At 41.1% G+C, this 14,396-nt stretch overlaps 1 protein-coding gene across 2 annotated transcripts in view; it reads left to right on the top strand.

The window, feature by feature from the left end:
- The window catches only part of pik3cb (phosphatidylinositol-4,5-bisphosphate 3-kinase, catalytic subunit beta), a 197,202-nt gene that overhangs the window by 100,518 nt on the left and 82,288 nt on the right, over positions 1–14,396 (top strand). For both annotated transcript variants that reach the window (XM_041178348.1, XM_041178357.1), the window contains exons 2-4: positions 5,896–6,082; positions 8,989–9,217; positions 10,966–11,189. In XM_041178348.1, coding sequence (XP_041034282.1) covers positions 5,930–6,082; positions 8,989–9,217; positions 10,966–11,189 — 606 coding nt within the window. In that variant the 5' untranslated portion in view covers positions 5,896–5,929. The remainder of the gene's footprint in view (positions 1–5,895; positions 6,083–8,988; positions 9,218–10,965; positions 11,190–14,396) is intronic.

Raw genomic sequence — 14,396 nt, 5'->3', positions numbered from 1 at the left:
AGTATGAAAACTAGTGCTACATGGTTGGTCACTGGAGCCTGTATCTGAAGAAATGAAACCATATTTCAAAAGAAGACATGAAATAACCAGCCAGGGTGGCATCTAATTTTAGGGAGCACGAGTATTAGTTCCTCCAAACGGGAAGGAGCCACTTTTAATTGAACTACACAGTGCCCATCCTGGGATTTCCCGAATGAAGACCATAACATGCAGCCAACAATGGTGGCCTGGGATGGATGGTGAAAAAGAGAGTTTAGTAAAGCACTGTGTGCAGTGTCAGCAACTGCAAAAGTTGCCAGTGACAGTTCCGTTACACCCACGGGAATGGCTAGGTAGATCATGTGTATAGTTACCCATTGACTGCATTAGACCTTTCCTGGGAACAATGTATCTGCTCATTGTTGATGCCCATTCAAAATGGTTGGATGTATATGAGGTGTGAAGTCATCAACGTCAGCTGCTACAAGTGAGAAACTACGTCATAGTTTTGCCATTCACGGACTAACAGAAGTGGTCGTTTCTGATAACGGCACAGCATTCATGAGTGCTGAGTATCAATGATTTATAAGCCTCAACGGTGTCACTCATGTGAAAACTGTACCATAACACTCTTCCTGAAAGACTCGCTGATAGGGCGGTTCAAATGTTCAAAGCAGGCATGAAAAGGCTAACTGGCGATTCCTTGGCAACCAAGCTAGCACACTTTCATTATAGGATTACCCCTCACACAACAGGTGTCACACCTGTGGAGTTATTGTTGAAACGCGGCTCAGGATGAGATTGAGCTTAATAATGCCGAAAGGGAAGCCATAAAACTAGACACAAGTGGCATAGTTGTGAGAGCAAATTTACAATGCGACAGCCGGAATACGTAAAAAAACTTTGGGGAAGGACCAAAGTGGTTACCGGGAGAAATAAGTGCGCTGACTGGAGGGGGAAGACCGGATCATTTGTAAACATGTGGACCATTTAAGGAAGAGAGATAAATTACCAAGATTTGGTCCCACCTGTGATCATGACCGGGTCTACGTTTCCTGTTGAGAATACTCAGCTCAGGACTGACATGTCTGATGTTCCTGTAAGAGTTGAGTGTACAGAAATGCAAGTGCCCACCCAAGCACCTGATGTTCAGGCAACTCCGGAAAAGGAGGTTCCTGACAAAGAGTCTGAAGTCGTGGAGCTGCGACGTTCCACATGTACCAGGAAACCACCTGAAAGACTGAACTTGTAAATTCCTTACCCAGTGTAAATATTGCATTATTTTGAAAAATATGTGCCTGGAAATATAATATGTATAGCTGAGTTAAAGGGGGAGGAATATATTAATTATGGTTTTATTTATTGTGTAATGTATGTTTTAAGAATAACACTTGTTAAGGAAGATCACATGGCATCTTATCTCCTGTCTGGCGCAGTTAGGAAGTAGATATGCAAATTTGAGGATGAAAAACAACATTTGTTTCCGATCAAAGTAGATTGGCCCTTTTTTGTTTCTTGCCTTCTCTTGCATTATATTCAAAAATGAAATTTCTCTTTACTGATTGCAACACCCTATGGAAAGTACTTAATTCCATGTATAAAAGATGAACAGCTGGATGACTTGCAAGCTGAGATGCACTAAATTAGACAACGTTCAGACAAAGTAGGTGTCACTCTCAAAGTCAGTGGGTCAGTTTTCGTCACAAGTTTAACCACACAGTCTTGTTTACATGCCTCTGGTACATGGGCTAAACTAATAGAACAGCCACCCTTCTAATTACATTGTTAATTCTTGGATGCTATTTTAATAATACTATACCTACTTTAACTGATGATATAAGGTAAAGTGATTTAGAACTGTAGAGTTTCCGCAATGGAGTTGCCATTGTCCTCTGGAAACAGTCTGTTCTTAGGAATGGTTCATGCCTAAAATGTCAATGAACTCTTGTCCTTTTGGGCTGCTGCCTGACCTGCTGAATTTCTGTTCCGTTTCAGATTTCTAGCCGCTGCAATATTTTGCTTTTTGTAGAACTTGGTAAATCTTTGCTTGCAGATATAAATGCCACACAGTAAATAATGTCGTACAATTCCCCTCCATCATCTCTATTACCTCATGCAATGAAACAGAATCTAAATTGACGTCTGGCTCTTTTACTTGCCCAAAGGTTGTCAGGCATTTCCCACCAGTTCACCATCATCTCCCGAAACAGAATATGAAGTTTTTGGATGCCTTTTTGAAACCAAGCGCCATGATGATGGTGATGATGTAAGATTTTAAACTGGCCATCTTGTATGCACACCAAGCTTTGTGAACAGTTATTTGAGCGTTGAAGAGATATTTTGATGTTGGTGATTTGAAGTGACGTGTTGATGTGTAAATATTTTCTTAGTGCATTTGCCAAAATCATGCCGTTGTCAATGGTGAAATTTAATGGAAAATAGACATTGCACAAATACCTTTGAGTTGACAGGCCCAGAATTTCCTCAGGGCTGCTTTTTTGTTCTTTATTCTTTCGTGGGATGTGGACATCGCTGGCAAGGCTAGCATTTGTTGCCCACCCCTAACTTCCCCTTGAACTGAATGGCTTGCTAGGCCATTTCAGAGGACAGTTAAGTGTCAACCACATTGCAGTAGGTCCGGAGTCACAAGTAAGTTAGACCAGATAACGGTGGCACATTTCCTTCCTTAAAGGATGTTGCTCTGCCACAGTAGCTTCACCAGAAACTGAAGCTAAAGTCAATAAGATGGCTGAAAATTTGCATAATATTTTGAGCAGTTTTATAAAAGTCTAGGCCCTTAATGCCATTTGAAAGTGAGTTTTACCATATCTTCAAAGACTATTTAAAAATGGTTATCAGCATGTGTTTTTGTAAATTAAATCAATATAAATCTCCATTTGAAACATAGAGAGTGTGAAATTTCCTTGTACTTTGCCACCTCTAACAGTGTTACAGAGGCCTAGTGCTTCTTCTGTAATGTGCCCTGCATTAATGGCTGCCTTCCATGTGGCCAATGCTACATTCTTGAGGAGAGGAGCATATGCAGGGACTCCCTCTGCATGTGCTGGAAGGCTGTGATTGGACTCTACCCTGATGTCACATAGTCCAACCAGCTGATGTGACACCAGGATGCCAAACTTGACCACAAAGGTCCAGGTAACAAATTCAGAGATCATTCTATAAACACCAAGTGTTTTGTTGCAAGGTGGGCTCTGCACAAGTGTTATCTAAAGAGTGAGACACCCAACTTGCAGGTAAGGTGATTTGTAAAAATATATTCTTTTGCAAAGTGTCTAGAAGTACATTGGAATATTTTGGACATATTATGGTGAGTTTGTGGGTTTATCAGGGAATGGTCTGCAATGGGCACAGAGGAGTAGGTGACCTGCCCATACAAAAGGCTGCTAGAGGTATGGGGACAGCAAGGTCAGTATCTCAGGGAGATGGCCCAGTGGCTGCAGCAATGACCAGCTTCACGCAGTGCCTCTGTCAACTTGGAGCTGAACTTCTCCATACTCCTTGACAGTGACATTGCCAATGTACCCAGTATCTCTGTATGTATGCCCATCAGCTCTCTCCTATGTGCCACCTCATCAAGTTCCTTATGAGTTCTCTGTGACCTCATCCTACTATGAGCTGGCAAACAAACAGTCCTTTACTCCTGGTCAGGTTGCAGCCCAGTCATGCTCGCCTGAATCCCTACATGCTGCTCCCAACTTTTATATTTGTCTCCAAGGTATGTGCAGTGTCCATCAGCAGCTTGCTCATCGTGCCGGATAGTAGGATGAGAATGAGCTGAGGTTGAGAAGCGGCATTAGGCAGGAAGATACCATCATCCTCGATGTTCTCAGTGATGCCAGATGCCACAAACTCCATCGCAGTGTGCCCCATGATGCTAAGAGAAAAGAAGGAATGACTTGTATTTATATAGCACTTTTCATGATCACTGGGCAAATCACAGCCACTGAAATATTTTTAAAATGTAGTCAAGTGTTGTAATGTAGGAAACACAGCTGCCAAATTGCACTTAGCAATGTGATAATGACCAGATAATCTGTTTTTCACGATGTTGATTGAGGGATAAATATTGACCAGGACACTTGGGATAACTCCCCTGCTCTTCTTCAGAATAGTTGCATGGGATCTTTTACATCTACTCAAGCAGGTAAACAATGCCTCAGTTTGACCTCTCATCTGAAGACAGCACCACCGATAGTGCAGCACTCCCTCAGCACTGCATGGGGTGTCAGCCTTGATTTCTGTGCTCAAGCCCTGGAGTGGGACTTGAACCTGGAAACTTGTGATTCAGAAGCAAGAGTGCAACCAACTGAGCTACAATTGACACACAACTTCAACAAAGGGCTCAAGTGCCCTTGTCCCCCACCGGCTCTGCTCTGCACCCTTCTGTTGTGTGCCACCTTGCCTACAAGAGAAAGGGCAGAATGTCAGTGATAATGCTGCACTGCGTTTGGATGCGTGCCATAGCTGAATAGCTGGAGGTATGAGGAAACAGTGGGAACTTGGTGTGAAGCTGGCAGCATTGCCAAGTATGTGAACGTTAGGTACAGTATCTGGATGTTAGACATGAGTTTGAGTGGCAGGGAGTGCTGCTGGGTGAGCAAAGGGGGTTATAGTGCATGGAGCTGTGTGAGAGATCAGTGGCGGGTAGGACATGACATGTAAAAATTCGTTCATTGACCTTGACCACTCACTTAAACCTCTGTGGCGCTGCTGCAGGTCCTCAGGTCTAGACTCGGAGTTGACCTATCTGGCCATCTGCTCCCACTGACTTCTGAGGATGGCACTTGAGCGCCTCTTGGCTCTCCGCCAAACTATGGTGTCTCTCCTGCCCTCCTGCATCACTCAAGCACCACATCCATCACCCTAGAGCCTTCTCTCTGTCCTAATGTCAACTTCTCCACCTATTTAAGTTGCAGTTACATACTTCAGTTCAGCTTTCCATTAGGAGGGACAGCCTGTCTATAAGAAGAATGGACTGGCTGTTGGAAATGATTTGTGAACAACACTAAGAGGCAGCCAACAGCATTATGAAGAAGGAAGCAGTGCAGGATCTGCTCAGTTACATGCTAAAATTTTTCAGATTAAGTGGCTGCACCAAGTTTGCATGGAACCTACTCTCTGCCTCAGAAGGCGGTAGAGGTGGGGTCAGTGAATGTTTTTAAGGCAGAGGTAGACGGATTCTTGTTAGGCAAGGAAATCAAAGGCTATTGGGGTAGATGGGAATGTGGAATTCGAAACACAAGAAGATCAGCCATGATCTTATTGAATGGTGGAGCAGGCTCGAAGGGCTGAATGACCTACTTTTGCTCCTATTTTGTCTGCTTACATGTATCGGAATGAGTATGGGCACATCAAAAATCATGACCCTGCACCCGAAAATCAGGGCAAGCCAATTTCTAGCCCAAGATTTCTCTCATGCACCATACAAAACCAAATTGTACCACCCCATTGTACTACTTGCAACATGAAGCTTTTTGTGTTTTGTATTTAAGAGCTCACTAAAATGTAAGATATATAACTCCTATAACTATTTTCAACTGTTTTCTTCATAATTATGGCGCACTGTCAGTGAATTGACAACATTTCAGCATTCTACATCGAGTTAACACACACTATTGAATGTTACCATGAGCTGCTGGAACAGTATCTAGACTAATACCAGATCTCTTATGGGGTTGCTTGCAGTGTATCAAAAGATGCACTGTCTTTTATATGTTCTTACTAAAGGCCAATAATTGCCATCTAACCCAATGACGGTAGATTCCTGCTTCTCCAGCCCAGTATTAATTTTTCTCTCTGATCGCTGAATATTGAATGGCGTTGCTTCTGCTTTTGTTTACCTGTGTATTTTGTCTAAAGGATATTTTGATGAGATGTTGCTTTGTTTCTTCACAGAGCCATGTGGTTGTCATAACGTTAACTTTTCACGATGCCTCCTGCCATAACTGACTCCTTGGATATCTGGGCAGTCGATTCCCAGATCCCAGCAGATAACTGCATCAGTGCAGATTTCTTACTACCCACGGGGATGTACATCCAGTTGGATGTGCCTCGGGAGGCTACGATCGAACATATCAAATCGGTAAGTAAGCTTGTCATTTTGCGCATTGCTTTTTAAACTCTTGCTTCCTAGTAAAAGCAAATGGGCAGCATCATTCCCTAGACTTCCCCCCCACCCTTGTGTCCTTTCTTTCCATTTCCTCTCCTCCTTGTGCAATTTTGACTGAGCAGAATTTGAAATGTTAAAATGTGATGTAATTTCTGTTGTTTCCACACGTCTAGTATTAATAGATTGTCTGGCGATGGTCGATCAGCCTCAGCAGCATTGTATATAAACAAACGTGCCCTCATGGTTTGAGAATTATATCTCTTGAAATGACTGGGTGGATATTTGCACCTTTGTTTCTGATTGTCGATTCTGATATCAAACCAAGTGACGTTGTTGATTTTTGTGTGTCCACGTGTGGCAGATATTTGGAAAAGAACAAAGTTACTAAAATGATTGCAAATTATTGCACATTCCATCTGAAGTTCAGGAATGTAAACAATGGAAGGTTAACTTCTTAAGCCTTTTTAAGTTAAATAACAAAGAGAATGTTAATTGTGGTAACAATCAAATCCATACTGTGAGGATCACCATAATTGCTCCTGTTAATTTTCAGTCATGGGTATTGCTTCATATTTATGATGAAACCCAGCCTCTTTAATACATCAAACTTCTGTGATTAAAGTTTAATATGGTCTGGATTTACTGAAGAAGAGCCCATGCAATTTTCCTTCTGTGTACATGAGGTTCTGCAGAAAGTGTGACCATTTACATTTTGTAAATAAATTCTTTGATTATTTTTAAATCACTCCACCATTGGCAGATGTGCCTAAGCTCTAGAATTCCCTCCCTAAACCCCTCTATCTCTTTTTTTTCTCCTTTAGGATGCTACCTCATTGACCAAGCTTTTGGTCATTGACCATAATACCTCCTTATGGGTCATATTTTGTTTAATGACACTCCAGTGAAGTGCCCTGGGACATTTTATTATGTTAAAGACACTGGCCAGATGTTTATGTTGATTGGGTGGGTGTGTGCCTGACCCGAATGCATGTGAAATTGCATGAAATGATGTCGGGCGTGCATCCCGACATCATCGTGCATGCGAGCAATATTGAGCTTGGCGGGTGCGCGCTGAAGTCGGACCCGCACCCACCAACAAAGGGCCAATTAAGGCCATTAAAAACCCTATTGTCCACAATTTTACATTGCCAGTGCAATTTCCCACTTGTCGCTCGGACAAAACAGGCAGGCAGGCAGCCCATTTTTAACGAATCCTCATCCAAGGGCAGAATGAAATGTCTTGGGTGAAATATAACATGAAAAATATCTGGGGACTGATGTTTTTTGAGCTCTGCTGTTAGGTGTTTGAATGTGCTGCAAAGATACAGTTTGGTGCATTTTTTCTTCTCACTTAATTTGCACAGGCCTGCAGCTCCCTGAGGCGGCTCCGCAGCAGCTTTCTGCCTTCAGGGAGTTTGCTAGATGCGCTCACCCGCACCCTCACTTTTCTCGGCACCCGCCCTCTTCCCGTCTCCCCCCGGCAGTGCTGAGTTTTTCTCAGCACGTGTTTAGCGACGGATGGCTGTTAATTGGCCAGCCAGCGTGAAATTGCATTTGGGGGCCGATCATGGGCGGAAGCGCATTTTTCACCACTTCTGGGCCCACTAACTTGACATGCACGCCAAGCATGAAATTCAGGCCACTATATAAATGCAGCTTGTTATAGAGCTGAAAAGCAATATAAAAATGGATTTCTGAACCAGTAAATTCTGCCAAGGTGCAGCACCGGTTAGAGAAAGGGTAGGTTATCAATCCAGGATGTATATTTTCCCTCAGATTGGCTGCTTTCTATCTCCAGCAATTCCTGTCGGTATTTTGCAGTTTACAGTCAGATTTGAGTTTCAAAAAGTAGATCGTTCAAAGTTAGTAGTAGACGTGACTTGTCACATATGGCTGGAGATGGTGACTATGAAAAAGCTGTGGGTTTCCTCCACAATAAATTTACAAGGTGGATTTCTGACAGTTAACTGTTAAAGTGAACGCAGACTTGCATAAAGCACTTATGGTTGCAGCTTATATATATGTCAGTAAATGTCAGATGTACTCTATTTTAACTAAAAATCATCAAAAATGATTTGAATACCCATAAATATGTAATTCTGTAATATTCCATTAAATAGCGTCTTTTTCTTTCTAATTTCCCTATCTCTCTGATTTTCCTCTTCTCCCCTCCAGGACTTGGTGCTTCATGCTGGAGTAGGGTCCCATAGTTACCTGCTATCCTCTCTCAGCTTAACCATGTTGTATCTATAGGCTGGGATTTTTTGGCTCTGCCATGGTAGGACCAGAAAATCCCCATCATATAAACTGAATAAAGGTGGAGCACATCAATTGCAGTGCTGAAGTCCGCATCCACGCATATTTCCAGCTGTTCCCACTCAGAATCAACCAAGAATGATGGAAATTTATGCAAAATGAGATCCCACAAACAGTAATGAGATAATGACCAATGATCTTTATTTTAGTAATGTTGGTTAAAGGATATACATTGACCAGGACACCAGGAGAACCAACTTGTTCTTCAAATGGAATTTTTTAGGTCCACCTCAAAGGGCAGATGAGGCCTCAGTTTAACATCTCATCTGAAAGACAATGTCTCAATAGTGTAGTGCTTCCTCAATACAGGACTCAAGTGTCAGCCTAGATTATATGCCCAAGTTTGAGGAGTGGGGCTTGAACCCTCGACCATCTGACTCAAAAGCGATAGTGCTGCCGCTTGGCCTTGGCTGACTCACTCATAGTTTGAGACTGTGCAATTTTTCTTTGACTAAAGAGCCAGTGTCACAGTGATGAGCATTTGCTGAGCTAATTTTAATTTGTACCTTCTAATTTGGCATTTAGCCAGCAGTGTAGGTAATCTTTTATCTGTTTTGTTGCAGCTCCTATGGAGACAGGCGCAGGCATATCCACTGTACAGTGTTCTTGGCGAACAGGACTCCTATATGTTTCAGTGTGTAAACCAGTCAGCTGTGCATGAAGAGTTGGAGGATGAGTCTCGCCGCCTCTGTGATGTCAGACCTTTTCTTCCTGTTTTAAAGCTTGTAGCCAGGAACTGCAATAGATCTGAAAAACTACTGGATTCAAAAATTGGTGTTCTTATTGGGAAAGGTAAGTCAATTCCTTACTCTGCCTGAACGATGTTCTGTGTTTTGCTCATCTGAATGCCGACAGTTATGTGTCATGAGATATGATCTTCCAGCTGAGCCAAAATGAAGACTGATTTTGACTTACCTTGTCAGTTTATTTGAATGAAATTATCTACTACAGACATTATGGTAGTTATACTGAACTTTAAGGCCAGTACAAGTTGAATAATTCTATATGGCAACAATGCATATTGATATGTCCTATCAATCTTTTCAATGTAACAATGAAACTCCTTTGTGATTTGGGCCGGATCTCTATCTTAAGCAATTATGCTCCTTTAATCTCTCTAAAGGTGAACTGAATAAACACTAGGTAAGGCATCTTTGCTTTGGTTTAGTTTGTAAGCTACTTTATTCCCCAATATGGTGAAAATTACTATTATCAATTCACTGTCTATTCACGAACATGAGTTTTCCAGCTCAATTTGGAGGTGGGTGGGATGTAAGTATATATAAGCATGAATATTCCATGAGAAGTCCTGAGAGTCCACTTTGCCAGCCTCCTGTTGCCTGCCTGACTGACTGACTGACTGACTTCACAGCCAGAGCTTTCAATTTCTGCTGGGACTTCAAATGGGGATATTGGATTGGTCTCCATTACACACCCTACCTGATTATTTTCATTGAAGTTGATTGAGAACAAGAGTTGGCAAGTAATATAATCATAGGGCACACTCAGTTACACAAACACATTAAGCAGCAGTTTAAGTTGCCATTAATTTCAGTTATTCTGTTCAAATTTTAAATCTATAATTGTTCAGACTAGAATAATGATTCCAATCTGAGAAGGGAAGATTTTGTATTCTTTTGGCACTTCATTATGTTTTCAGGATGGCTGGTGAACATCCACTGCCTTCTGGCTCCAGTGTTCATACACACATCCCACACATACACATGCCCCACATCTCTCCACCATGATATATTTATATGGCGAGATCTTGTGATTTAATAAGGCTTGGCTGCTAACACACAGTATTAATAATTGGTCTATGTCTCTTCCTTTGGCATCTACATTAACAAAATCATCCAGGTGTAATACAGGGCTGTAAGTTTCCTTATGGTTCAGTAAGATCTCAAAGCGCTGTGTGAATGATGCCATGTAAGGGACAGCAGAAGGCCAGGAAATATTCTACAAAATGTAATGAAGGGCTGGTGTTTTCTATGCTCAGATTAATGTTTAAAATGTCTGTCGGGTATGGAATAGCTGGTACTTCCTTTTCTGTGCTACTGCTCCTCTCCCAAGACAAGTGTTTATGTGGCCATTTATTTATTTATTTCCCATTTATTTATTTAGTGCATGCATAGTTACAGAGCCAAGCAATAGCCTTGTTAGTAGCTAGATGGAATTCTTTAAGCCTGCCTTCAAGCTTAGTCAATGGACACCACTCCTTGGCAATGTGGGTTATTGTTTGGATTGCATCACAGCTGCAGCCTGGATGGTCTTGGTGACCCTACTGATGTTGGGTGGGTGCACGGAGGTCTTGGCCAGTCTGGAAATGGTTTAAAAGGGCCCACTGTCGCTGTGGGAGATCAAAGCCAGGTGGACAAGCAGTGGGGTCTACCTATAACCACTTGATTATATGGGTTCCTGAACCTGAGAACGGAGCACCTTGAATATCTGGGACAGACATCTTAAACATTAATTTGAGCAAAAAACCAAGGTTCTGATTGTGCTGAGATGATTGCATAATAGTTGTTATTGGACTCTAGGTCTCCATGAGTTTGATGCACTAACGGACCCTGAGGTGAAAGAATTCCGCAGCAAAATGCGTAAGATCAACGAGGAGAACATGTTGAAACGTCAGGGGCTTTCCTGGATGGACTGGTTGCAGCACAATTTTCCTCCAGAAATTGAATCTACTGGCTTTAATAATGCTGAAGACAAGCTGCACAAAGACAGTTTCCTCATAGCCATTCGGTTTGAGTCTTGTCAGGTATATTGCATTAAGTTCTATAAATGTTATGAGTGAAGGTATTTACTGACTACAAACACACAGCTCTGCTTATAATAGTGATGTAAAAAGCACAGCTGTAAAAAAAAAGGACGACTTTGTTTTCAGTGAGGTCATGAATTTCTAGCCATGCTCTATCCATTGTTGAACACTGAATGTGCTGTGAGTTATACTTGTGGCAGCATCACTAAAATGCTGCAATTCACTTAACAGTACTTCTGGAAGGGAACAATCTTTCTTTGGGCTCTGTGTTGAGTGTACTGTTTCTTTTTTACATTACACTTTTTACATTTTTCACCAAATAGTGCCTCTAATTTTGATTGCCGAGCGTATTCATATAGCAGCTTTGCACACGCATAGATGTCACTTGTTTGTACTAGTGATCAGGAATCTACTGTACATTGTAAACAAGGCAAATAGCACAACAGGAGCCAAGATGGAACAGAATCACTTTAATATGAAAAGGCAATTCTGTACAATGTAAATGCAACATAAGACTCTCGGGAGGAGAAATTCAAGTAGTGCTAATTTCTATGACAATCCATGTGATTGCAACATGCACTCAAAGATGTTGATCTATAAGCTCAGTTGAAATTTTGGAAAAATACTTTTTATTGAGGTTGCTTGATTTAAGCTGTTCTTGGGAGCTGACTTGGCATTGTAAAGCTTTCTCCCTTTGACCAGGGCATTTGGCCAATAATATAAGTTCATGAAGTTCAGTTAGTGACACTGGAAGACTTCAACTTTGCTCCCTGCCCTGCATAAGGTTATTGTTCAGATACCTCTGCATAGTAGTTCACTTTTACTTTGGACACCATTAATACCATGCTAAAACATTTCTGTTCCATCAGGAGGATAGTAACAAATTGTAAAGAAGTTTTTAAAAATAAGCTTTTCATTCCTACAATCTAGTTTGTTCTTAAGTACTTTTCATTGACTCCTGACACCTGTTGTAAATTCTTCAGTGGATTTGTTGCCTTTGGCAGGGAGTGATTCAAAATCAACATGGCTGCTGGAGAACTGACAACTGCTCTTACTTGCTGAAAAACATTTATTCAGGAAATATAAATCTTACATTCTTACAGGCTTGAGAACTGGTAGGACCAAAAACCAACATTATTGTACTCTTACAGAGGAAAATCAGACTCCTTTCTATACAAACAAAATCCAATTTCACATAAACAATAGCCATTGGCTACTTCCCCCTCGTTTTCCCCCTTTCCATTATTTTTGCCTCAGATATTTGCTCTCTGTTCAATTCCTTTTCTCCAGCCTTGTATTGCTCATTTCCTAATTATTTGACCTGTACTTATTTAAATAATGCTGGACTGACATTGCTTGACTATTTTTTCTCTATATTTTGAAAATCAATAGATTCCAATTTAATTTTCTGTTCACTGATTTTTCATCTGCATTTCACTCTTACAAGTTTATTTTACTTGGGCAAAATGGCAGCCCTTGCTTCTGCTGAAGCTGTGCTCATTATTCTGCTAGAATTTAAAGCCCACCATCTTATGAGGGAGAGGGTTGATATAACAAAGTTTTTTTTTTAAAAAAGGGGTAGAAGGATAAACTTAGCAATTATAGGCTAGTCAGTTTAAGGTTAATGGTGGGGAAGCATTTAGAAACAATAAACCATGAATAAATAAACAATCACTTGGACAATTATGGACGGATAAAGGAGAGCTGGCACTGATATGATAATGGTTATCTCATCTTCTCTACTCCTACCATCCTTTTTGCTTCACTCACTTGGTTTGTGCAAAAATCTTTCGAAGGTGGCAGGACAAGTTAATAAATCACAAGAAAACTGAGGAGTGATGCTAAACCTGTACAACACACAAATTGGAGCGTTGTGTCCGATTCTGGGCACCACACTTCAAAAAGAATGTGAAGGTTTTCAAGATGATATAGAAGAGAACTATTAGAATGGTTGTAAGGTTGAGGGTTTACAATTGCATCGATATAGAAGAGAAGGCAAGAGGGTGTTTTATAGAGGTATTTGAAGTCATGAAATGTTTGGATCGAGTAAATAAAGAGAAACTGTCTTTAGTGGCTGAAAGGTCAATAATGCATGAGCATGGATTTAACATGATTGACGAAAGAACATGAGTAGAAACATTTTTTCCTTACCTTGACTTCTTACTGAGCTGCAACGGCTCCCTCCCCCCACTCCTGGTATAGCCCAGCCACCAGTCCCTTGCTCAAATGATGTTGTTCATGTGATTACAGTGGACGTCATAGCTGAGAACTTTGCTGTCCTCTTCCTCTGTCCATATGTTTAGGACCCCAGCAATATTATACTGGATAGGAATCAGGAGCAGGAACCTCTCAGCATCTGAATGCCTGGATCAATTCTTAGGCCACCATCATTAATCAAAATGAGATGAAAAATTTTCAGTTTGTGAGAGTATGGTGGCAATTAGGATTTGGAATGCATTGCCTGATAGGCTGGTGAATACAGATTCAATAGTGAATCTTCAAAAGGGAATTAGATAAATATTTGAAGGATAAACAGCTGCAGGGATATGGTGGAAGAGATGGGGAGTGAGATTAATTGGAGTCCTTTTCGAAATTTGATAGACTTAATAGCCTCCTTTTCTATTGCAATATTCTGAGTTCATTTTCCTAATAAGTATAATCCAAATGATTTGATTGAAGCTGATGTTAAAAAGTTAATTCTTTGTGTCTGTCTTCTGTAGTAAACTTTTTTTTAAGAGGAGCTACTGTTTTAAATGAATGCAGTTGGTTTTAGTTGCATCATTAACTGGGTTAGTATTTGATATAATCTTCTGTTCCCAGAGTAGTTACAATGATACTGTAAAGTGAGGCTGCGGTCTTACAAATCTCTGTGCACTGACCATTACCATACACCTGCAGGTTTGGAAAAACAAGTCATTCTTGGCTGGAATGAATGACCTACTTTTGCTCAGTTTCTTTTGCGTAAACAAGACATATTTCAGAATGAAAGTGGAGCAAGCTTTTTCCACCAGTGTTCCCTCAACATTTTTCCTCTTTAACCTTGACTGCTTACTGAGCTGTGATCCCACAGGTACAGCTGGCATCTAGTTCCTTGCTCAAATGAATGTTATTTACAAGATCACAGTGGACATTGCAGTTGAGAGCATCACTCTCCTCATCTGCAGTTCACATGTTTGCAAGGCCGCTGGATAGTAGTCAGGAGCAGGA

The sequence above is a fragment of the Carcharodon carcharias genome, chromosome 2 (genome assembly GCF_017639515.1).
Source record: "Carcharodon carcharias isolate sCarCar2 chromosome 2, sCarCar2.pri, whole genome shotgun sequence".
Lineage (NCBI taxonomy): Eukaryota > Metazoa > Chordata > Chondrichthyes > Lamniformes > Lamnidae > Carcharodon > Carcharodon carcharias.
Note: the sequence above shows the minus strand (reverse complement) of the source record. Positions and strands in the feature narration are given on the sequence as shown.